This window comes from Balaenoptera borealis (assembly GCF_965194805.1).
Source record: "Balaenoptera borealis genome assembly, chromosome: 15".
NCBI classification, from domain to species: domain Eukaryota; kingdom Metazoa; phylum Chordata; class Mammalia; order Artiodactyla; family Balaenopteridae; genus Balaenoptera; species Balaenoptera borealis.
This window is the reverse complement of record NC_138871.1, coordinates 65,970,255-65,996,224: the sequence shown is the minus strand read 5'-3', so window position 1 is coordinate 65,996,224 and position 25,970 is coordinate 65,970,255. Positions and strand designations below refer to the sequence as shown.

The following is a 25,970-nucleotide window of genomic DNA, read 5'->3' as shown; positions in this document are numbered from 1 at the left end:
ATTATGGCTATAATGTTCTAGTGACTTTCTGTTTAGAGTAATGTTCTGCATAATGGATATATTGTAACGTGGTTTTGTCATTCAGCAGATTTTCAGGGTCTTTCTAGGCAGAAATTTTCTCCTTGTTGGTCTATTTGTTCATTTCAACCTACTAGTGGTTGTCAGGGGTAGGGATGGGGCAGATAAGATAGGAGGGAGGAGGGTGGGCAGCATAAAAGGACAACATGAGGAAATGTTGTGGTGATGGTGATGGTGTACAGTATTAACTGTAGTGGTGGATACCTGAACCAACAAATTGGGTAAAGTGTACAAGAGATCTCTGCATTATTTTTTTACAACTGCATGTGAATTTACAGTTACTGCAATAAACTTTTTAATTAATAAAAAACATAGACATACCAAAAAATGTTCTACTTTTTATTTATTTTTATAAATTTATTTATTTATTTTTGGCTGCACTGGGTCTTCGTTGCTGCGTGCAGCTTTCTCTAGTTGAGGCGAGCAGGGGCTACTCTTTGTTGCGGTGCGCGGACTTCTCATTGTGGTGGCTTCTCTTGTTGCAGAGCTCGGGCTCTAGGCACGTGGGCTTCAGTAGTTGTGGCACGCGAGCTCAGTAGTCGTGGCTCGCGTGCTCTAGAGCGCAGGCTCAGTAGTTGTGGCGCACGGGCTTAGTTGCTCCACGGCATGTGGGATCTTCCAGGACCAGGGCTCGAATCCGTGTGCCCTGCATTGGCAGGCGGATTCTTAACCACTGCACCACCAGGGAAGCCCAAGATGTTCTACTTTTGAAGGAGATTCCCATAAAAGCCAAGCTAAGAATATTGTACAATAAAAGTATTTTCCCCATGTATTTAAAAATAATTCCTTTCCTCTGTTTAAAAAATACTTCATCAGTTAGTCTCATTAGTGGCTTACATAAAAAAGTATTCCAGTTATTTCCCTTCTCCCATGGGTAAGAAATTGATTACTTCTTAATTACAACATGGGGAGATCTTTTATTTGGAAGTGATTTTTAAAAAATCAGCAACATAGTTTAAACTAGATTTTTCAGAGAATTACTTATTCCATTAGTTTGATGTATGGATTCTGAGGAGTACAATAATTTACTTTGTTGTTTTTAACATTGTTAGCTATAAGATTAACTTTTTTTTTTTTTAAAGCAACTTAACTTACTGAAAGCAAAACAGAAGGCTTTGGTGGAACAGATGGAAAAAGAAAAAATACAAAGTAACAAAGGATCATCATATAAACTTCTGGTAGAGCAAGCAAAATTAAAGCAGGCTACCTCAAAGGTATGATCTTTACTTTTTAATATAATTATCTTAGAAAAGTCACTCTCCCTTTTAGTATTTTAAGTTATTTGAATAGTTAAGTATTTTTAGTAATGATCGGGAAACTTTATGTTATTCTGCTTAGCAACAGAAAAATCTATTCTATGTACCTTTTTTGGGAAAGGTAGCTTTTAACTCAAGTAAATATATGATTAATGTGGGCTTAAAGTATTTTTCTAGTGTATTTCCTTTAAAGTGGATTGTGTTCCAGTAAATTGAAGATAAAAGGACTTAGGAAATGTATGATTTTCCTAATGTGTCCTTTCTAAGTGAAAATTAAGTTCAACGATTTATAAATAAAATTTTTAAAAATAATGACATATTTTTTAAAATTTGGGTGGTAACATTTATATGTAGCAACCAAGTTTACATACTGTGTTTCTATAAATATGAAATTACAGTTACTCCATCAGAGTTTGAAATGAATTAATACTGTATACTTAGTATATATAGGTTTCTTTACCATTCACCTTTTATGATTATATTTAGGATGTTTTGGTAATATTTATTTAAGATGTTAGATTTGACCTGATGTAGCCTTTCTATAGAATTTCACCTTTCTGAAATTCTGTTATGTATCTGATACCTTACTTTAAAATAGGACACAAGGTATATTGGTCAGTATAGTTTTTAATAATCTTACTTTTTGAAGCTTATTGTTTGCCTAAAAATTTTGTTCTTTAGAAGTTGTAAGTTTTCTGAGTGAATATTTTCATTTCACAAATAAACTTGTACTGAAAGAATTTTCGTTCAAAGAATTTTCATTCAGTAAACAGTGGTTTAAATATTATAAATTTCTGTGTACAGCACTTCAAGGATTTAATTCGATTACGTCGGACAGCAGAGTGGTCTCGTTCTAATTTAGACACAGAAGTTACAACAACAAAGGAAAGCCCAGAGATAGAACCACTTCCATTTACCCTGGCCCATGAACGTTGTATTTCAGTAGTCCAGAAACTTGTCCTTTTTCTCCTCTCCATGGATTTTACATGCCATGCAGATCTCTTATTATTTGTTTGTAAGGTAAGTAAACGAATAGGCATAATTTATAATTAGAGACTTAGTAAGAAAAAGAAATAAGAAAAAAATGCAGTTTTTAATTGATTTTTAAGAGAAATAAAAGTGCTTTCACTGGTTTTCCTTTTATGCAGTTTAGTTTTTTTTTTAATGTGCCTTGAAAGGTTTTAAAAATATTTTGGCACTTATTTCTTAGGAGACCTAATGTATATTTTTAATCTAGTTAAAACTAGATTATTGTAGATTTGAAATGTAAGTAATGTGGGTATGTCTATCTACAGCCTACCTTTTGTCTATTTATTAGGATAGGAAATCTACAAACGACTGTCAGATTATAGCAATGAAGGGTGTATTAATGCCCTGAAAGCTTTTCTGTAGCATACTCATTGCTTATAGAAATTATTTTAAACTATTCAACTCAGGTTTTTAACCTGGATTTTAATATTTGATCCATGAAATTACATTTCTTTTGCATTTATGTCAAATAATTATTTTGACATCAAAAGCATATCTCATTGAAAGCAGTTACTTCAACACTTTGTTTTTGGAGAAAACATATTTCATTCTATTTAAGTGTATGATTTTATAAAATGTATTACAGGTTCTTGCACGCATTGCGAATGCCACGAGGCCAACTATACATCTGTGTGAGATTGTGAATGAACCCCAACTGGAAAGACTGCTATTACTTTTGGTTGGAACTGACTTCAATAGAGGAGATATATCTTGGGGTGGTGCTTGGGCTCAATATTCCTTAACTTGTATGCTACAGGATATTTTAGCAGGTTTGTTAGGATTTATTTTTAATAAGGTATGTCAAAATTATCTTGTCGCTGCTTGACTAATCTTTAAAGGAAACTGTGAGCTCCTGAAAAGTATAAAGTGTCTCTTTCATGTTATAGCAGTAGCAACCATTTAGAATTACTTTTCTGTTTAATTATGTTGACACTTGTGATAAATGCAAGTTTTTATGGCAGAGTTAGGTTACAGAGTACAGGGATATTGGAGCTAGTCCGCTTCCTTATTAATACCAGCAGTGGGCTGCTTCCTAATTCTTTATGTGCACTTGAGGAAGGTACTCCCTGCTCCTCAGTTTTTTCATCTGTAAAATAAGGATAATAAAAGTATCTTTCTTATGAAGTTATTTTGAAGAATAAGTGAGTTAATGTGTGTAAAGTGATTATAATAACTCCTTGTTCATATTGCACATTTTGTGTTTGCTATTAGTTAGCATTTGAAGGTAATGCAGTGAGCCCTAGCATTTCCTTGGGTAGGTATGGACTCATTTGCCTCAGAATCTTTTGTGGTTGGTAGAGTACACATGCTATTCTCAATACTGGACATAAAACTATGTTTTGGATGTCTGTTTACTAATTACTAAAGCAGTTAGGATGCTCTTCTTACCCACAGGAGAATTGCTGGCTCCAGTAGCTGCAGAAGCCATGGAGGAAGGAACAGTGAGTGATGATGTAGGTGCAACAGCTGGTGACTCTGATGACTCCCTGCAGCAGTCTTCAGCTCAGTTGCTGGAAACTATAGATGAACCTTTGACACATGATATAACAGGTACATTCTTTAAATTTTTTACTTGAAATATCCGTAGCTCTTTTTTTAAAAAATGAAACATGTTTCAAAGTTAAGAATATTAATGAAGTATAAAATTAAGTTTTATATTAGGTGTTTGGCCTTAGTAACCATATCAGTTATTTTCCTGATAAGTATGTTTTGCTTTGATTCTCTGAATGCATATTAAAATAAAATGGTATCCTTTCACAGGGTCCATGTTATCTTGATACAGTCTTATTTGGCTATGTTGAAAGAATTACAACCTAGAAAACAGTTAAAGATACACAGTGGTAAAGATAGCAAGGCTCTTGTTCTCTTTTTCTTTTTTCTTTCTTTGTTTTCTGCCTTTTCAAAAACTATAATGTGTATCTTAGCATGTCCAATCCTTTGTGGTGTACTCCCTAGTTTTGAAGACTGTTTTGCAATGCTGTGGTCATTTCATCTGTTTCATTGCTTAATCTTAGATTCTCTCATGATTTTATCCTTTCTGTCTGATAGTCCCTTAATCTGGAGTAGACTTTCTTCTCTAGTTTGCATGATGAACTTCTTATCTAAGATTCCCATAAAGCATGCCCTCCTCCAAGAAGCTTTTTCCATTACCACCAGCAATGCTGGAGACTGCCGTCGGTGCTGCCTGCAGCGCTGCCTACATTCTAGATTGTCTCTGATAGCACCTACCATGTGGTAGTTGGTTTAATTTCTGTAGTGTACCCTCACCTCTGAACCTCTGTTAATTTGTTGGAGGGTGGACATTTGTTTTATTAATCTTTATATACTCAGACCCTAATACAGGCTAGTATTTTCTTGGCATTCTATAAATATATGTTGAATAATAGAGGGTGGGAAGGGAAGGAAGATAAGAGTTGTAAGGCATAAAAGGCTAGTTAAAAATTTGGAGTCATCTGAGAGCAAAATCATTTCCAATTCATGATAGAAAAATAAGGTGAATAGCAGTCTTAAAACTGAAATCTTTGCTTTTCACTTTAATACCTAGTATTATTTCCTTAACTACTGGATGTAATATAATGAATTACATATTGGAGGCAATAAAATGAATAACATTTTTCATTCTAGAAATGGTTAATGATTATTTTTAACAACAAAGTTTATGTAACTTGATTCAACAAGGAGTAATCATACGGTCTTTTCCCCTAGGAAGTCACATATTATTGCACTGGTGTTTTTAATTGTGTGTTATAGGGTGATATATTTGCATACTTACACTTAATTGTCAGGTATAAAAATTTAGAGATTTTTGTATCAGTAGAAACATATATATTATGTATAAGTAAATTAACTTTTTCTGTAATTAAAAGCAATATATTGGTTAAATTTTATGTTATATACTCCACCAAAAAAAATCACTTTCAATTATTTGAAGGTGCACCTCCTCTTTCCTCTTTGGAAAAAGATAAAGAAATTGATCTTGAGCTACTTCAGGATCTAATGGAAGTTGACATTGATCCTTTAGATATTGATTTGGAAAAGGATCCTCTTGCAGCCAAAGTTTTTAAGGTACGATATAGTAGAGTATTCTTTGCAATTAAAATCTTTCATCTTATACTTCTGGTTTATTAATTACTTAAAAGAGGAAAGGATACACCTAATGTAACCCATTATTTAGCTTACTCAAAATTAAATTCCTCTAGGTACTACAGTAGATTTTTTATAGAACTAGTGGAATAGTATACGGAGAACTTACATCATTTTATTAATATAGCCACTGACATTATCTTATATGATAATAAGAACCACTAATAAGCATGGGAGGTATGGTTATGGACTATTGACATTTCAAGCAGCATTTAAGCTTATCCAAGTTGAGTTCATCGCAGAATCTACTTCTTTGTTAGCTGCTACTTTTTCTAAAGGAGATACCTCCCTAATACTTTATTTTGGTTCATTTTGTGTGTAAGAGATTTTATTAAAAATGCTAATTACCTCTCAGAGTCTAACAAATAAGGTCTTTTTAGATTTTGGGATAAAAATGGAGAGAATATTATGAACCATTCCTTTAATCATTGAGATTATGTTTTAGAAATTTAAAGGGTAAGGAGAATGTTTATTTTGTAGCCCTGTTTGACTTTAGGTAATGTAAATAATATGTCACTCTTCGTGAAGAGGCAAAAATAAACCACAGTTTTTTCCTATTCTTTTAAGCCAATAAGCAGTACATGGTATGACTATTGGGGTGCTGATTATGGCACCTACAATTACAACCCATACATAGGAGGTCTTGGAATTCCTGTAGCAAAGCCACCAGCAAATACAGAGAAGAATGGATCACAGACAGTTAGTGTTTCAGTGTCTCAGGGTAAGTGTGTGTTCATATTTTAAGGCATAAGCTATTCTTAAAACAAGTCCTCAATTTATGTATTCTTTGTCTCCTGAGAATTTGATCCTGAGTGTTTTCTGAGAGGGTTTATTACTGCAGGGGTGCCGTGAGAGTGACTGTCACTCAGAGCTGTGTGTCAGTCAGTTTAGAAGAGCTTCTATTTATGGTCCATTTTTTGTTTCTCAGAATAACACTTTGCAAAATATATTTGTGAGTTGTGTGGGTTTGCTGGTGGTTTTAATTAATTGTGCTTCCTTTTATTGTTATTGTTAATAATAAATTTATACTTTATTTGTAAACAGAATGAAATCACGTTGAGTATTATTTTTGCACTCTTCTAGTCACATAGAGTATATAACTTTTTAAAAAAATAAAATCTTTTCTTAAATTTTGAAACAATCATACATTTACTGAAAAGTTGCAAGTGTAGTACAGAGAACATTTGTTATCCTGACCCATTTGGGAGTAAGTTGGTAATCTGATGTTTTTTTGTTTTATTTTGTTTGTTTTACAAAGCAGAACATTTCTTCTACGTAAACACATCAGGAAGCACATTCCATCAAAATCAGGAAATTAACAATAGTAACTTTAAGACCCCATTCAGGTTTCAGCAGTTGTGTCTAAATAATGCCCTTTATGCAAAATGATCCAGTACAAAATTGTGCGTTGCTTTTATAGTTGACCCTTGAATAAGGTGGGGGCGGGGGGACCACTCCCACACAGTTGAAAGTCTGTGTATAACTTTGCAGTTGGCCCTCCGTCTCCAGGGTTTTGCATCCATGCCTTCAACCAACTATGGATGGTGCAGTACATATTTATTGAAAGAGGTCCATGTATAAGTGGACTCATGCGGCTCGCACTGTGTTGTTCAAGCATCAACCGTAATTATCATATCTCTTCAGTCTTATTCAGTCTGCCACACTTTGTCTGTCAGAGGTAACTTTCATGACCTTGGTGCTTTTGATGATTATAGGCCAGTTGTTCAGTAGAATGTCCCTCAATTTGGGTTTGTATGCTATTTCCTCACAATTCGATTGTGGTCATGGGTTTTTGGCAGAAATATCAAGAAAGTGTACTGCTCAGATTTTCTTACTGCATCCTATTAGGTGTCTCATGATTTTAATTTGGACCACTGCTGGTGGTTTTACGTTTAATTACTTGATAAAGGAGATGTCTGCCAATATTTTCCAATGAAAAGTTATTCTTTTCCCTTTTGTAAAAAAATTTTGATGGGTTGGAGTGGCAGAATAATACTTGGAATCTATTCTTTTTTAAAAATTTATTAGTTTATTCACTTAGTTTTGAGTAGACCAGTGGTTTCCTATTTTATTCAGTGGGTTATAATTTGTTATCATTATTTTTTTGTTTTTATTGAGGTAAATTCAAGAGATCAGAAAATTTTCCATTTTAGCCATTTTTAGGTGTACAATTCTGTGGCATTAAGTACATTCGCAGTGTTGTCATTATTTATTTTGATGTTCAAAATGTCCCTGATTTGACCATGGTATCTCCTTTCATCTGGTCTCTGTCTTTTTGAAATGTCTTCATCTTTCTTTGAACACTTCCCTGTTTTCTGACATAACAAAATGCCCCAGGCTCATCATTTACTTTCCCTTCCCCAGACTGGGGATTAGCCACTTCATGAACGAAAATGGTATTCCAAAACCTTTTAGTGGAGAAATGTGATTAAGAATTCAAGATTTGAGTACTAGATACACTTAACTGTTAATTTTTGGCTATTCCACACTCTCTATTGATGGACAGATCTAGGGAGTGTGTACACACATTTGTGTTTATATTTATTTCTATATTTGTCTGTCTGTCTATCCGTCTAGAATGCCATGAGTCCACATTGATATATCAGTTAATCTAACAGTAATCTACTCCATAAACTTCATATTAGTTTTTTCCTTTTCCATATTTCTCTTTTCTCTGATAGTGAGGTACCTGATTCTCATTATTCTTAATTTATTTGCTTCCATTATCATTACTTCACTTACTTGATCTACCTCTCTTTATATATCTACTCTCCCATCTCTAGGCTCCTTTGCACAGATGTTGTTACCTGCTGTAACTCTGATACCCCATGCCAGGTTGTTCTGACATGAAGATACACTCCTCACCCTGTTTCGGGTTCAGATGTCAACATTTTATTGTAGGAAGTTGGACGTGAATAATAATTATCAAATAGGTTTTGTTTTTTCTTTTAATTGCTTTCTGTAGCCCTAGATGCTCGCCTAGAAGTTGGACTTGAACAACAAGCAGAACTTATGTTGAAAATGATGTCAACCCTGGAAGCAGATTCCATTTTACAGGCATTAACAAATACATCTCCTACCTGTGAGTAAAAGTCACCATTCTTAGAGTATTACCGTGAACAGTTCATCTCCTGATTATTTTCAGGTGCACTCAGTAAGGATGGATTTTTAAATTCTCCCTTGCTAAGTTAGTAGGAAGTTGAGAAATAAGACAAAGGATTAATGAATCAGGAGAGCAGAGGGGGAACAAAATACCTCCATGTAGTGTTCATAAGTTCAGTCCAAAAACCTGAGTCATGTTTTTGTTATTGTGGTGGAGTACAGTTAATGAAATTCCTGGGGGAGCCTGCATAGCTAGCTGCCTGGGAGCTCCTTGCATTATATCCAAATTTCTGATAAAGTGGGTTTCTTAATCGTAACATCTTTATCTTCCTTGAAGACCAAGATGGAAGACTTAGATAATGAAGACAGCCAAATGGGCCTGATTGAACTACAGAATTGAGAGGATTTACTACCTAATTATCTACAGCAAAAGAAGAAAAACTTTTTATAATAAATGACTGGATAGTAAATATTTTAGGCTTTCTGGGTCTGTACAGTGTGTGTTGCAGCTCTACTCTGACTTTGTAGCAGGAAAGCAGCTGTAGACAATATATACCTAAATGAATAGGCACGGCTATTAAAGAAACTGTGTTACAGAATCTGGTGGCCTGTCATATTTGGCCGTTAGGACATGGTTTGCTGACTGTTGCTGTTGTTCTAGGCTTGGGTAGATCCCCTTTTGTCAGGTGAGTGTAGTTAGCAGCCTGTCTATCTTAAGATAGGAGTTGTGCTGAGGCAATGGTGATATTTTTATTTTTCTTAGGCCAAGAAAAATAAAAACATGGTGGGTAATGGTGGTGAGTAAAGGTGTAGAGACACTAGTTAGAACTTAGGAAGCACTTCATGTCCTTCTCCTATGAAGTAAAGTTCACAACCCATTTCAATAGAGAAATTTGGATTTTTAGATCTTCCTGTGTTAAATTGAATTCTTTTGGTTTGCATTCTATATTTCTTGCCTTAGGAAGTATAGAAAAAAGGAGAAAAAGAGAAGATTCGTCTAGTTCTGCTTCTCGATATATTCTATCTTTTGATTATTTTCCTGTGCAGAACTGTGTTCTCCTTTTAATATAAAACTTTCTAAATATATGAAAAACTCTCTTAACATCCCTTTATTTCTCTGCTCCCCGTGAATATATACTCAGTTAGTTAGTTTGGTGTGTGTATCCTGGCATCAGAATTTTTGAACATTTCCCAGGCAATTTTAATGTGCTATCAAGGTTGAGAATCAATGGATTAGAGTCTAGGTTATTCTAAAACTACCTTCTCAAGAAATAGGCAGGGTTCTTTTTTCTTTCCCTTTTCTCCTCCCTCTTATTAATTAGGAAAAAATTGAAAATAAAAATTGCTAGAGAGTAAGGTTCTTTTCCCTTGATGGACAAGTCCTGTGAATTTGGGAGCTTCTCTTTGTGGGGATTATCTTTTGAACTTTCAAGTAACGTTGTAAAAACAAGTTTTCAAATAATATAATGCTGAACCATTTTAAATAATGCAATTTTAATTTTTAAAAAAATATATCTTCACTTACCTGTACATATTAATAGCTAGTTAACATTTCTCCTGATACTTTGTGTATAAAATCATAATTGTGTTTAATTTTCAGTATCACAGTCTCCCACTGGAACAGATGATTCACTTCTAGGGGGCTTACAAGCAGCGAACCAATCCAGCCAGCTCATTATACAGTTATCATCTGTCCCAATGTTAAATGTTTGTTTCAACAAACTTTTTTCCATGCTTCAAGTCCATCATGTTCAGGTATGGCTTCAGGAGAAATGGTGTATTTTTAGACATTACTGCCAGCCTAGGAAAGATGAAAATAAACGGGCAGATCAGTCTCAACCAGACAGGGATGATTTCTTTGTCATACTCAGATGAAAAAATGTTGGAGATACTTTGATTACCCCAGCTCCTCAGTGACAGGTTATTTATAACTTTTATGATTTTAAGCTTTACTGCTTTTGTTCCAACTACATATTATACACACACCTGTATTTAAAGACTTGAATCACGTCTTTTAATTTAGTAAAACATTTATATTAGGTAAATTATAAATTTTAATTCAGTTAAATTTCATTTGATCTAGAATTTTAAGATGTGTTTGCTTGTGAACTGAATTGAAGTAACCAGAAGAAGTATTTTTTTTTAACATTTATTTTTATTATTTATTTATTTATTTAATTTATTTTTGGCTGTGTTGGGTCTTAGTTGTGGCACGCAGGATGTTCGTTGAGGCATGCAGGGTGTTTCGTTGTGGCGTGTGGGCTCTTCATTGCAGCGCACGGGCTTCTCTCTAGTTGTGGCATATGGGTTTTCTCTCTCTAGTTATGGCACGCAGGCTCCAGGGCGCATGGGCTCTGTAGTTGTGGCGAGCGGGTTCCAGAACATGTGGGCTCTGTAGTTTGCGGCACACAGGCTCTCTAGTTGAGGCACACAAGCTCAGTAGTTGTGGCGTGTGGGCTTAGTTGCCCCATGGCATGTGGGATCTTAGTTCCCTGACCAGGGATCGAACATGCGTCCCCTGCATTGTAAGGTGGATTCTTCACCACTGGACCACCAGGGAAGCCCCCAGAAGAACTATTTAATAGAAAAATTATTTACTCATAATCATAAGGATTCATACATGAGATTTTTGCTTAAATGGTATTTCATAATAGGTACATTTTCTGTCAATTTACATTCTTTTTCAGTTGGAATCGCTTCTCCAGTTGTGGCTCACATTGAGTCTGAATTCTAGTTCGTCTGGAAACAAAGAAAATGGAGCAGACATTTTTTTATATAATGCTAATCGAATACCTGTCATTTCATTAAATCAAGGTAAGATTTATTAGAAGGAAAGTTATTAACATAGCATAAACAATCTAAAAAGGTATTGATTAGGTTAACACCTCATCTTTGTCATTAGGGTTGTAATGTTTTAGTGAAAAAAACATATTTAAAATACTGACTTAATAATTTGCAGGAAAGAGAACATAAAACTGTTATCCTCTGGTCTGTATTATGTCTGTGTATAACACAGACATAAAATCTACAATGTTCTGTTAATCTTTACATTGTAGTTCCGTAAAGTATTGTCTTGTTCATAGGCTGTTGTTTTGCAACTGGCCTTTTTTAAAAATGTGAAATACCTCTAGGGGAATTGGTAAATTGGAGAAGGATGTCAATTTTTTGTAGAAATTGTGTTCTTTCATTTTTTTTCTTGGCAAATGCAGGAATGTGGGAATAGTGGGCGTTGAATAATATCCTTCAACAGGAATAGAACTAGCTTTCAGCTCGGGCTATAGGAATCTGTTTAAAGAAAAGTAAAAATCGTTTATTCCTGATGCTTTCTCTCTAGAGATGTGCATCATGCATGGCCTTCACATGGCCTGTCTGTCAGCCTTAGTGACAGCCACACTGGCTTATGGTCCTACTTAACATCTGCGTTCTCTCAGCAAGAGCCAGCCCTACTTTAGTTATTAGGTTTCCTTCTGTTTCACTGTATTAATGATTATTATTATACATTTTGCTCCCATCACTTTTTTTAAAAAAATTATTTATTTATTTATGGCTGCGTTGGGTCTTCGTTTCAGTGCGAGGGCTTTCTCTAGTTGCGGCAAGCGGGGGCCACTCTTCATCGCGGTGCGCGGGCCTATCACTATCGCGGCCTCTCTTGTTGTGGAGCACAGGCTCCAGACGCGCAGGCTCAGCAGTTGTGGCTCACGGGCCTAGTTGCTCCGCGGCATGTGGGATCTTCCCAGACCAGGGCTCGAACCCGTGTCCCCTGCATTGGCAGGCAGATTCTCAACCACTGCGCCACCAGGGAAGCCCCCATCACTTTTTAAAACTTTGTTATTGTGAGAAACATTAAGCATAAACAAGAGTGAATAGAAGAGTAAAAAAAGTAATTATTTCTTACTATCATCAGGTATTTTGTCAGTATTCAAATTTCCAATTGTCTAGACTATTACAGAATTTTTTTTGTATATTTGAAATAGATTCCATATAGAGTCTACACATTTTAATTAATTATGTTTCTTAATTCCTCTAATCTGTCTTTTTTTTTTAATCCCCTTGTAAAGTTTGGTTGTTTGTCTTTCAAGATTCCCTAGGTCCCGATTTTTAGTGATTGTATCTCTGTGATGTCCTCTCTACTTTCTATAAATTGGTAATCAGACATGGAGCTTAATCTGATTCGAATTTTTTTTTTTTTAAGGCAGTTTCATAGGTTGTCTTTTTTTATGTTGTTAATAGACACTAATGATTAATGCCTAGAATTATTAGCAATTCACAGGAAGTTTTGAAATGAAGATAGTCTAATTTTGTTATTCCTTTTTAATTTATTAACTGAAATACTTCCATAAAGAGAAACTTCCTTTCATGTGCTATCATGTCACTCTTTGGAGGTACAGTTTTTATATAGAGCCAGGAAGAATGCTGGAAATTTTCTGTATTTTAAAATTAAATTTAAAAATTAATTGGTTCACAAGTAGTCTATAATCATGACCACTTAGTTTCCTTAGTAAATATCTGTATAAGTTCATGATTTTAAAATATTTCTTACATTTCTGTTGCAATCATTATGTTTATTGATGCTGAAATTATGCTGTTTGTGGTCAGTAAGATGATGCTTCATTAGATTCTTTTGGTTTTGTTTTTTGTGAAATACACAACTATATCTTTGTTAGATTTTAATATCATAGGTGTTCCAAACTATATTTCCTGCCTGAGATCTGGAATCAGCCATTATACACAGAGTTTTAAGGGCAAAAACTGGGCACTGTATTATGTTTGTTTATTTTTAATAACTTTTTTGGCTTCTCCACCTGCCACATGTGCTTCTTATTTAGGCCTTGCAGGTGACTTAGTTATTGTTTTAGTTTGTGCTTTTTTTGTGAAGTTACATTGGTTTTGAATGGTCAACCCCATCCCTGTCTTTCCAGTATGCCCTATTATTTTCAATTTTTCATTTTGCAGAATGTGAGGATTTTTAGTAAAACACAAATTGTGTTACAGTAGAAATGCCTGTAGTTTGGAAAGGACAACAAATGTATAGTGATGACATGTTATTTTATTTGTCGTGGGATGAGCTTTAACCTTAGACATAAAATGTTATTGACTCTAATGCTTAGTTATGTTTAATGGGGAACTCTTATTTATATGTTTAGAGGACACTAGGTAGTGAATTGATTTAAAAAAATAATATCATGTTTTAAAATTTATTCTTTTTGTTTTAATTCGTAGTAAACATTTGCTTTTTCTGAGTTAAAATTTCCCCTTTCTCTTTTCCACATAGCATCAATAACTAGCTTTCTCACAGTGTTAGCGTGGTATCCCAATACTTTGCTCCGGACATGGTGCCTTGTGCTTCATAGTCTAACACTCATGACAAACATGCAGCTTAATCGTAAGTCCAAATATTTATTCCTTTAAATCTCTGACATATACTTTATTATTCTTGCTATCAGATTCTTAAAAAAGATTTTTTCAAGAAGTGATATAGTTGTGCAAATGATTAAATTCTTTATTTGAATATGTCTTTTCTGAATTTGTTCTTTTTGTTGTTGTTGTTCTTAATGTATCCTGCCCTTTGTGCTTCTTTACTTTGATTATATACTCTCATCTATCTACAGTTACAAGATCAAATTATATTTTTACCTTCTAAAAACTTTTACTAGTTTTTAAAAATTGATTACTTTTAGAGTACAAAGTCAAATATTAAATGTTAGTCTATGTCTTGTGTTGGTTATTTATTCTTTTTAAAGTAACTTAGCAGTTAAAAATGATTTATTCATTATAATGTTCATGAACATATATGACTAGGTTCCTCGGTTTATGCTTTTCACATCTAAAACCTATATTCACTGAACCTAATCGCTTCTTCTCAGATTCTAAAGTCCTATTAGTTTCCTACTTTCTTCACCCCACTCCTTTATTTCCCATTTAAGATAGTAAAATTAATTTCTGAACCTTTTAAGAAAGGAACTTTTAGTGCTTTCTGTGGCTTTCTGTATCTCACAGTCACAAAGATACTCTCATACGTTATCTTCTGTAATGCTTACTGGTTTTACTTTTTACATTTAGGTCTAGATTTTATCTGACATTCTTGAGGTTGTTGGGAAGTAGGTATCAAAGTTCATATTAGAGAGCAAGGAGTAGCCATTTGTGAGTTGAAATCTTCATTCCATCTGTAGGTTATGACAGCAGGTGGGTGGATTTCATCCCCATTCTCTTTGGGCTTAATTTCATTGACTAGAAAGCAGCGTCACATTGATAAAGGTATTAATTAAAATCGTTGCTGAGAATCAAAATGCTACTTCATTTTTTCATTTGGAATATAATATTTTCCAAATATGGGATTGAAAACATCTCTATGTGATACTGAAGATAGATTTGACTCAAGGATATTTTATTCACTTCAGAAAACTTGTTCATTGTCTGTGTATCAGTTAACAGTATACAACCTTTATGTAGCTGACATGCAAAAATGAATAGGTTTCGCTTCAGTTTATCTTTGAAGGCTGTGTTAAAATTTACTTGAAAAATAGATCTTTATTTCTGGAAGGGGGAAATAATTACTAAGAATAGGCTCACCAAAAGGGCAGTAAGCATTTAGTTATTTCTTTTCCACTTGACTGTATACTGAATAAGATGCACATTAAATTAGGTATTTTTCACAGCCAAATTAGGAGAGAGGCAGGAGATCTACGGCAGATGAAAATATAGAATGAGGCTCAGTCAGTCAGTGCAGTAGAGATTCAGATCCTTTTAGTAACTCCCAGGAATATGTGAATTTTCTTTGAAACTAAAAGATGTTTTAAATACTGCATTTCCATTGTTTCGGGGTCCTTTTGTTGAGGACATTTTTTTTTTTTTTTTTTAATGTTTTATAGCTGGTTCCAGTACTGCCATTGGAACTCAGGAGAGTACTGCCCATCTGCTGGTTTCAGATCCAAACCTGATTCATGTTTTAGTGAAATTTCTTTCTGGCACCAGTCCACATGGAACAAATCAACACAGTCCACAGGTAATGTGACTTCTGAAAACCAGTGATAGGCCCAGATTATACAGTAAACTTATTTGTAAAGGAAATTTTAAGCACACCTAAATACGTAAAATTTTCATTGCTAAAGCATTAAATGATGGCCTTTTATGTATCAATGTAATAAAATGTTTTGAATTACATATAATAATAGCTATGCTGAAACTGAATTATAGCAGGTAGTAAGTTTTCTCTTGGAATTTTACTGGATTTTTATGTAGAGATATATTTTTGGTGTTAATTTTATATAATTTGAGAAACATTCTAAACAAATATTTACCTTAATGTTAGGGAAGCATTTAAAAAATTGGGGAATTTAAAATTTTTTTAAAATAATGTGTTATGTTAAATGACCTCTATTATCAAGATTGACAGGTCACCTAACTTAATTCTTTTATACTATTAAGTATTTTATTTAACAAAAAACAAAAAGATGACATCAATGGACCTAAAGGGTATTACGATATGTGAAATAAAACAGAGAAAGACAGATACCATATGAGTTCTCTTATATGTGGAATCTAGAAAACAAAGCAAATGAAGAAACATAACAAAACTGAAATTCAGTCCTAGATACAGGGAACAAACAGCTGGTTGCCAGAATGGGGGATGGGGGTGGGGGAAGGAGGGTGAGGGAAATTGAGAGGTACACATTTCCAGGTACAAAATAAATCACCAGTATAAAATGTACTGTGTGGGGCGTATAGTCAATAATAATGCAATATCTTTATGATGACAGATGGTAACTAGTCTTATTGTGGTGAGCATTTTGAAATGTATAGAAATATCAAATCACTGTGTTGTACACCAGGAACTAACATAGCGTTGTAGGTTAATTTTACTTCAAAAACAAACAAACTCATAGAAAAAGAGATCAGATTCGTGATTACCAGAGGCAAGGGTTGGGGGAATTGGATGAAGGTAGCCAGAGGGCAAAAACTTCCAGTTATAAGACAAGTAAGTACTAGGGGTGTAATGTACAACATGATAAATATAATTAACACTTCTGTATGTTATATGTGAAAGTTGTTGAGAGAGTAAATCTTGAGACTTCTCATCATAAAGAAAAAAATTTTTTTCTTTTATTTTGTATCTATATGAGACGATGGATGTTCTCTAAACTTACTGTGGTCATCGTTTCATGATGTCTTAAGTCAAATCATTATGCTGCGCACTTTAAACTTATGCAGTCCTGTGTGTCAATTATATCTCAAAACAGAAATGAAAAAAAATATTGCTTTTGTTAATTCAGAAAAAAAAGATATATCAGAGCTTATAAACATTTTTAGTCTAACCACAGATTTCTTTTATATCAGTTTAGCTTTTGTTATATTGTACTGCTTTAAAAAATATCTTTCCTTCATTATATTTCTTTTCACCTAAAATATATTTAGTGTTCATAGCATCTTTCCAATGGACGTTTTTCAAGATTATCTTGCAAAGTTATCATCTTTTATTTCTTAGCTATGTGCTTATCTATGTGCTAGGTCTAGGTGCTGTTCTAGGTGCTAGGGATTTAAGTAGTTACCCTGTCCGAGTCTCTGCCTTTCTTGGAGCTTAAGTTCTGTTGGATACATTTAGTCAGTACTCTGATACTGAATAGACTTGAATTTTGTAGATCATCGTAAAATAAACCAGACAAGGAAAAAAATGAGAAGGAACAAACTACTTGTAATTAGATGGGACCAGAGTTTTGATGGGGGCAGAGGCATGTTATCAAGTGATTATTACACATAAAGATTGCATGAATTTGGAATGTGAAGATTCCTGAAATCATTGATTCCAGCTTCTTTATTTTACATATGAGAAAACATGCATTATCTGCATTGCCCACAATTATACAACTAGTTAGTGGTAGAGCCTAGGTGTCAGGGAACATGCCGCTGTATAAAGTAGTGTTTTTTCCTCTCCTTTTCTTTTTTAAAGGCAAAGTAAAAGTTACTGAAGGTCAAGCTTTCCTCAGATATTTTGGTTTTGTAGTTTGGTTATGAATGTTATGATTTTTATACTCAGTGTTAGAAATTGTTAACTCTAAAATGGTTTGGAGAATTAGATTGCATTTTGTTTTTCCCAAAACTCCTCTAGGGTTTTATGATCATAACATTCCAAAACATACTGCAGGATACTTGGTGTGGTTCTCACTATCATTTTTTTTTCATTGAAGAGATAGAAGTTTGGGAAAGCATTTTTTTACGAATTGATACAGGTTTGTTTTTAGCTTTAAGGGGTTTTTTGTAGGGTTTTTTCCCCAATTCACTTAAGTATTTGCTCTGCTAGTCATTAGAAGCATGACCTTTTGTGGATCACTTAACCTGTCTGAGTCTGAGTTCTTTTGTTTTGAAATGGGATAATTAAGAAGATTGTGAAAATCAGTACATAAGTTCTTTGTGCTTTTGAAAGCATTATAAAGATATTCTTGTGTAATTCAGGTGAGTCTTTTTCTGTATTGAATTAAATAAAAGTAACATAAGTTATTCTAAACCATAATGAAAAAAAATATTGACAATAGAATCTATAATTTTCGATTGAAAATAAATATATCAAGACCTAAAAGCTTAATTGGTTTCCTGCTATCACTGTTAATATTTTTGTTCTTCAAATGAAAAGTTTCACCCGTATGGCTCTTGACTTAACGTTTGATGCTTTTTTCTTTTTTACAGGGAAAGAGCTTTTTTTTTTTCACATCTTTATACAATGTTGTGTTAGTTTCTGCTATACAGCAAAGTGAATCAGCTATATGTATACATATATCCCCATATCCCCTCCCTCTTGAGCCTATCCTCCCTCCCTATCCCATCCCTCTAGGTCACCACAAAGCATTGAGTTGATCTCCTTGTGCTATGCAGCAGCTTCCCACTAGCCATCCTTTTTACGTTTGGTAGTGTATATACGTCAGTGCTACTCTCTCACTTCATCCCAGCTTCCCCTTCCCCCGCCGTGCCCTCAACTCTGTTCTCTACGTCTGTGTCGTTATTCCTGCCCTGCCACTAGGTTCATCAGAACCGCTTTTTAAAATTCCTTATTTGTGCATTAGCATACGGTATTTGTTTTTTTCTTTCTGACTTACTTCACTCTATATGAGAGATTCTAGGTCCATCCACCTCACTACAAATAACTCAGTTTCGTTCCTTTTTATGGCTGAGTAATATTCCATTGTATATATGTGCCCCATCTTCTTTATCCATTCATCTGTTGATGGACATTTAGGTTGACAAAGGATTAATCTCCAAAATATACAAGCAGCTCATGCAACTCAATATCACAAAAACAGACAACCCAATCCAAAAATGGGCAGAAGACCTAAGTAGACATTTCTTCAAAGAAGACATACAGATGATACTTTTTAAATGAATAATTCTGTAAATGGGATCAGTAAGTAGTTGTCAACAGAATTTCATTTCTCTTCAGGTTGGTCCAACAGCTACGCAAGCTATGCAAGAATTTCTTACCCGATTACAAGTGCATCTTTCTTCAACATGTCCTCAGATATTCAGTGAATTTTTGCTCAAGCTAATTCATATACTTTCAACAGAAAGGTAAATTTCAAGGTGTTACATATATTCCTGATATAGAAGCAATAGCTAATCCTCCAAATTAATTTTCCCTTAGCATTTGTTGGGAGTTTATCTGGGAACAGATTAAGCAGGACGATATTAGGAATTAAGAGGGAAAGGTTTATTGGTATGTTTCCTGGTTGTTTTCATTTCTTTTCATTATGGCTGTCACAGATCCTGAACTCCTTCTATTGTGAAAGGAATAACGGGTTCATAGATTAGGAATTATAAACCTTCTAGGTGAAATTTACTTGAAGCTGTTTAAATTATTCTAGAATACAGGTAGAGAATTAAAGCTACCAGTAATTTTATTTGAAACCTATATTTGATAAAACCCAAAAAAGATATCTTAAAAAAGAAAATTAAATACTAATCTCATACAGAAATCCTAAATAAATTGATTACCAAAGTCAGGCAGTAGGTTAAAAGAATAAACTGTGACCATGATGGGTTGATTCTTAAAATGCGTGAATGCTTCGATATCATGTATCATATTAATGAATCATTTTTGTCATAGTTTAAGACATTTCATAAAATCCAACATTACTTTCTGATAAAACTTTTAATGAAATATAAACAGTATCATCTTAAAGTTACAAAAAAACAACATTATGAACAAACCAAACTCCAGTATGTTTGATTATTTTAAAAATTCCCATTAATATCAGGAAGAAATTAAAGCTGCTGTTTGCTATCTTTATTATTTAATTTCATTGTGGAAGTGCCAGTGAATTTTTAAAAAATTGATGTATGTTAGAAAATGATTAAAATCACTTGTAGATTATATCACTCTTTAAAAATTAGTTCGAAAATATTAGAAATCAGAAAAAGGTATGATTTATAATAGTTACCATAAAATTAATAATTTATTCATAATAATAGTTATTTTTCATAGATCAGTAGCAAAATGCCTGAAACCTAATATAAAAATTAACACAAAAAATTTATATGGCGATATGTTTTCATAGCTACAGAAAATTTTATAGTACTATCCTCATTTGTTTCCTTCCTCCTTTATAACTATTTTAAAACACTAATGTGGTTGTAGTTCAACTTGTTTATAGTGTATACACAGTGAAGCACAGGTGTGGGAAGGAGTAGATTCACAAAAGCAAAAACATGCTGTTATGATATGCATCTGTGTATTTGGAAAACATGAACTTGAGGTTTTTGTGTGGTATAAATAAAACCAACTAAGAAGCAAAAACCAGTTTTCATGGAGTTCATTTTTCTTTTAACTAGGCTTTTTTTTAAACTGTATGTGAGACCTCTAAATACACTCATTAGATGTAGACTTTAGTATAGTTCTGTCTATGTAGGGTCTAGCAGTAAAAGGTTTCATATGAAAATTCAGTATATTTACTCTAACATTTCCTACAGAAATATCAATCTTGTTTTAGTTTATAACGTGCTGTCTTTAAAAAAAATCTATTTTATATCTTTTTTTATAAGTAAAGGTATTTATAGGTTTATGTGCCTCAAAAACTAATCAGAATTTTTTTTTCCAGCTACTCTTCCACACCCTTCCACCCTGTACACACCTCATACATTTTCTAGCACATTTTCTTTAATTGGGTCCATAACATTGGCCCAAATATATTCTTAGCTTTTGTTTTCTTTGCTTTGTATGTTTTTAAGAAAGTGTCTGGTATCCGTATAAATTAGCCTGCAGCTTTTTAGTTCAATTAATAATATAGGTTGAAAAGAAGTACCCAGACTTCATATGAAGAGGGCCTTCATTTTTATCACATAAGTGTTTTGCAGATATATTCTCTTGGTCTGTGGATTATATTTTCATTTTCTTAACAATATCTTTGAAAAAGCAGCTTTTAATTTTGATGAAATTTTGTCAGCTTTTTCTTTTATTTATTATTATTTTTGTTTCATAACAATATCCTTGCTTAACCCAAGGTCATAGAGATGATCCTCTATGCTTTCTTCTAGAAATTTTATTGTTTCAGGTCTTACATGTAGGTTATATTGAGTTAAATTTTGCATTTGGGTCTAAGTTCTTTTTTTTCTTTTTTTTTTTTGCCTATGCATGATGTCAAATTGTTACTATACCATTTGTTGAAAAAAAATCCTTTTTAAATTGAATTCTCTTTCTGCCTTTTCCAAAAATCAATTGACCATATTTGTTTTGCTCAATTTCTGGACTCTATAGAATTGATGTTTTTGTCTACTCTTTTCCGATACCACACTGGTTTGGTATTTTTATATTATTTCTCGAGGTCTGGTAGTGTGGATTTTCCAACTTTGTTCTTGTTGTTTTAGAGTTGTTTTGGCTATTCTGCTCTTTGCTTTTCCGTGTAAGTTTTAGGATCAGCTTATTGATCCCCCACCACCCCCACAAAAACAAAAACAAATCAAACCAAAAAAGCACTTCTGCTTGATTGTGACTGAATAAGCGTCCATCTGTAGATCAATTTGGGAGGAGTTGTAGATATATTTATAGATACAGATATAGTTATACATGTAGACATAGACACAAAAATATAGTTATACATAGAGTTATATATATATTTGGGATTTTTCTTTGAACAGTCAAGTGGTTAGTGAATAATATGTATGTCTTTTTGCTTTTTCTGCACCTACTGTAATGATCATATATTGTTTCTTCTAAAATCTGTAGGTATGATAAATTACATTGATTTTTTTTTTTTTTAAGTGTTGATCAGTATGCATTCCCAGGATATATACTCACTCGGTCATGATGTATTATCCTTTTTATATCTTGCTGGTTTAAGTAGTTAATGCTTTGTTGCAGATTTTAAAATCTATGCTTATGAGAGATATTTGCACTTTTAAAAATAATGCCTTTGGTTTTTATGTCAAGGTAATCCTGGACTCCTAAAATGAGTGTTTCCTTTTCTGTTTTCTGGAAGAGGTTGTGTAAATTGGATTATTACTTATTTAAATATTTGATAGTAATTGCCATTGAGGCAACCAGGGTCTGGAGTTTTCTTTGTATTAATAGAAAAAAGTTTCTATTTATTTTATAGGTAAAAGATTATTCAGGTTTTCTTTCTTCTTGAGTGAACTTTGGCAGTTTGTGTCTTGAAGGAATTTGTTCATTTCATCTGTGTTGTTGAATTCATTATTTGTAATTTTTTAAATTATGCTTTTAATGTTTATAGTATGTAGTTTGATTCATTCTGTCATTTCTGATATTGATAATTTTAATCTTAATTTATCTTGGTCATTCTTGCTAGAGGTTTATAACATTGATATTTTCAAAGAACCAACTTAAAGCTTTGTTGATATTCTTTATTTTTTCATTTCCAATTTCATTAAATTTTGCTCTAATAGTTATTATTTCCTTCTTTCAGTTTTTCTTGTATAAGTGTTTGATAATATGTGTCTCTTAATTGATCTGTTAGACCACTTTACATTTAATGTAGTTATTGATTTAGTGGACTAAGATTTATCACTTTGCCAGTTTTGTTTATTTAATCTATTCTTCGCTTAAAATTTTTTTTCTTGGCTACTTTTGGATTAAGTAATTTTTTATAATGATTTCATTTTGTTTCTAGTATTATTATTTATAACAAAGAAATTTTGATTATAGTGTTTTCCCTAGCTTTGCAATATACGTCTTTATTTCATCACATTCTGCTTTCATATATTATTATACCTTAGCACACATGTAATATAAGAACTTTACAGCAGTAAATTTACAGTTTCTTTCTCTCATCTTTTGTGATGTAGGTATCATATGTTTACTTTTACATATGCTGTAAACATAATACATCCCTACAATTTTTGCTTTAGATACTCATATCTTTTAGACACTGAAGTAAAATAGTATTTATGCCTGGAAATGGACAAGCCTCTTCTACTGGGTGATTAGTGTGAGGATTTGAATCACTTTTCAAGATTTGACCTGGCTTTGGTTTTGTTTTTGCTATGGTTACCTTTTGTGTTTTGTCAGCTTCAAAATGATCTAGTTAGCTTCTGTTTCGATGTGAGTCAGGGTAAAGGGGGTTGTTTCCAGTTTTATTGTTCCATCCTTAGCTTTTGTTGTTCCTTATACATTTGTACCACAGAGGGACTCTCTCTGCATGGCTCCATCTCTAGCAGTCAGCTGCTTTTGCTTGTTTCTTAATGTTCACTAGACTCCTAGTGATGGCAGGTGTTTTCCGATATTGTGTCCAGCGTCAGTCTTTGGCAGGCCCTCTGTGACTGAACCTCAGGGGAAGGAGCTTTCTCAATAAATTTTTCCTTCTTTTTGTCAGCCAAACTCTGGCTCATATCTTTGGCCATTTCTGAGGAGAGCATTTCCTTCTCTCCAGTGGTAGGAAGCAGCTATTGGTATTTGAGGGTTTTTTTCACTGGCACCAAATACATGGTGTCTTTTTTAACACCATTTCCCTGATTATCTGACATCAACCTGTGTCCTACAGTTCACTTCTATTCTGCCACTATCCAAAGTTAGCCTCAGATTTACAGTTTTAACTGCTCAGTCCCACAAGACTGCCCTTACTTCAGAGGGCACTTGCAAGTCCAAGGTCCCCAGGTTACCCACATTTTTGTATCATTTGACTACAAATTCACGGGTTCTCACAATCCCCCCCTCAGGTTCAGTAATTTGCTAGAAGTACTCACAGAACTCAGGAAAAACACTACTTATTTTACCAGTTTATTATAAAGGATAGCTCAGGAACAGCCAGATGGAATAGATGCACAGGGCAAGATATGTGTGGGGGATGGTAAGGGAAGGTGCCTGTGAATGGGTATGAACTCCAAAGGTTCAGTGTTACCACCCTTACATACCTGGGGTTGAACAACTTGTTAAATATTTTAGCTGAATTCTTCTTATCCATATGTATATTGCCAGCATCTCGACTTCCCAGATTCTGTGACAGGAAAGCCAATGCTCATATTCTGTCTTCTTGGAGGAGGTTCCTATCTTTTCATGGATTTCAGCCTTTTTGGTACTCTTTTGACCTTAGCTCTCTGATGGGTTCAAGAAAAGTTACGACTTTAGAGTTAATTTGGCTTTTTTTATTGTTAAGTTGGGGCCGGTGATCTTTCCAGCTTTCTATTTCTTAGGCGTAAGTAGAACTTGAGAGCATTAAATTTTGATGCATAAGAATTACTTGATTGATTCTTAATTTTTGAAAATCAAAATCAGTAAGAAATGTATAAACTAACAGCATTTGAGGTTGTAACAAACCAGAGCTCATTCATTATGAGGAGTGCCTTGTGATATATAATTATTTTAGTCTGTAGCTTCAAAATCAACTCTTTGATTTACTTGTCCTTCAGTTTTCTATTTGGAAGGGAATTCATTTTTTATTTTGTAAGATAAAATGGAGGCAAGAACAAGAAGGACTCAGGAAGAGATGGAAACTCTTTGCTACAAAATGAAATAGTGAATACCAGGAGTTTAATTATTGTTTAGCTTTCTTGTGTTCTGGTGGTTACTTCTTTCAAAACAATTTAAAATGGATTAATTTTTAATCCTCTCTCTTTTTCTGCAGGGGTGCCTTCCAGACAGGCCAAGGACCTCTTGATGCCCAAGTAAAGCTCTTAGAATTCACTTTGGAGCAGAATTTTGAAGTCGTTTCAGTTAGTACTATTTCTGCTGTGATAGAGTCTGTCACTTTTTTAGTGCACCACTATATCACTTGCTCAGACAAAGTAATGTCTCGAAGTGGATCAGATAGCTCAGTGGGTGCTCGAGCATGCTTTGGGGGACTCTTTGCCAACCTCATTCGTCCAGGTGATGCAAAAGCAGTTTGTGGTGAAATGACAAGAGATCAACTCATGTTTGATTTGTTAAAACTGGTTAACATTTTAGTACAGCTGCCTCTTTCGGGCAATAGGGAATACAGTGCAAGAGTGTCTGTGACCACCAATACGACAGACAGTGTTTCAGATGAAGAAAAAGTTTCAGGAGGCAAAGATGGTAATGGAAGCAGTAGTAGTATTCAAGGATCACCTGCATATGTTGCTGACTTAGTGTTAGCCAACCAACAGATAATGAGCCAGATTTTGTCAGCTCTGGGCCTGTGTAATAGCAGTGCCATGGCGATGATAATTGGTACGTATTAATATTAAGAATATTAATCTTATACTTGTTTCTAGTACTATATCTCTTTCCTTTAGCAATGTACGAATTCATTTTCTTTTTACTTTATAACGCAGTTGCTTTTTTTGTAAACTTCTTAGCATGACTGATTTTTATTAGTGAAAACTTTTATAGAGTGGCTTCAATCAGTTGAAAATTTTTAAGTGTGAATTTTTTAAAAATTGGAAAACACTAACAAAATAACTTGTAGTGAATTAAGAAAAAAAAATCCGTCTTGTAAGTTAGGTACCATAATTTATAGTCATGTATCTCTAACCTTTTAAAGATGAAGAATTTCACATCAAATTTCATATTAGGGAATGAGTAAGATTTATTTATTCACAGTTTTTTAAAAAGTGAAGTATAAAATTTTGTTCAAGTTTAACAGTTTCTATGACACATATATCAATGTAAAATTTATATATTGTTGCTTTACTTTTCTACCTATTTGAAAGCTAATATACTATGTTAACTTTTTTAACTAATTAAACTTCTGTAAATTGTGACAAAATCCATTCCTGATATATTTTTGCTTATTAGTATTTCTTTTTTCATGTAAGGGAAACAACCATATCTTTTTGATTAAAAGTTTTGAAGTTTAGTTACATAATAGTATCACTTATTTTTCTCTCCTTTTCTTTTTGGTGTGTATAATGATGTTCCTCAGTCATGTAATAGAGCAACTTTATTGTTACCAACAACAGAGGTATCTCCTA

At 33.5% G+C, this 25,970-nt stretch overlaps 1 protein-coding gene across 1 annotated transcript in view; it reads left to right on the top strand.

Annotated features, from left to right (window-relative positions):
- Nucleotides 1-25,970, top strand: part of BIRC6 (baculoviral IAP repeat containing 6) — a 299,805-nt gene that overhangs the window by 145,113 nt on the left and 128,722 nt on the right. The window contains 13 exon segments of the mRNA XM_082356671.1: nucleotides 1,161-1,292; nucleotides 2,139-2,354; nucleotides 2,950-3,133; nucleotides 3,759-3,914; nucleotides 5,296-5,429; nucleotides 6,075-6,228; nucleotides 8,473-8,589; nucleotides 10,210-10,364; nucleotides 11,297-11,423; nucleotides 13,882-13,992; nucleotides 15,479-15,612; nucleotides 19,036-19,163; nucleotides 24,665-25,227. Of these exon segments, the coding sequence (XP_082212797.1) occupies nucleotides 1,161-1,292; nucleotides 2,139-2,354; nucleotides 2,950-3,133; nucleotides 3,759-3,914; nucleotides 5,296-5,429; nucleotides 6,075-6,228; nucleotides 8,473-8,589; nucleotides 10,210-10,364; nucleotides 11,297-11,423; nucleotides 13,882-13,992; nucleotides 15,479-15,612; nucleotides 19,036-19,163; nucleotides 24,665-25,227 (2,311 nt within the window).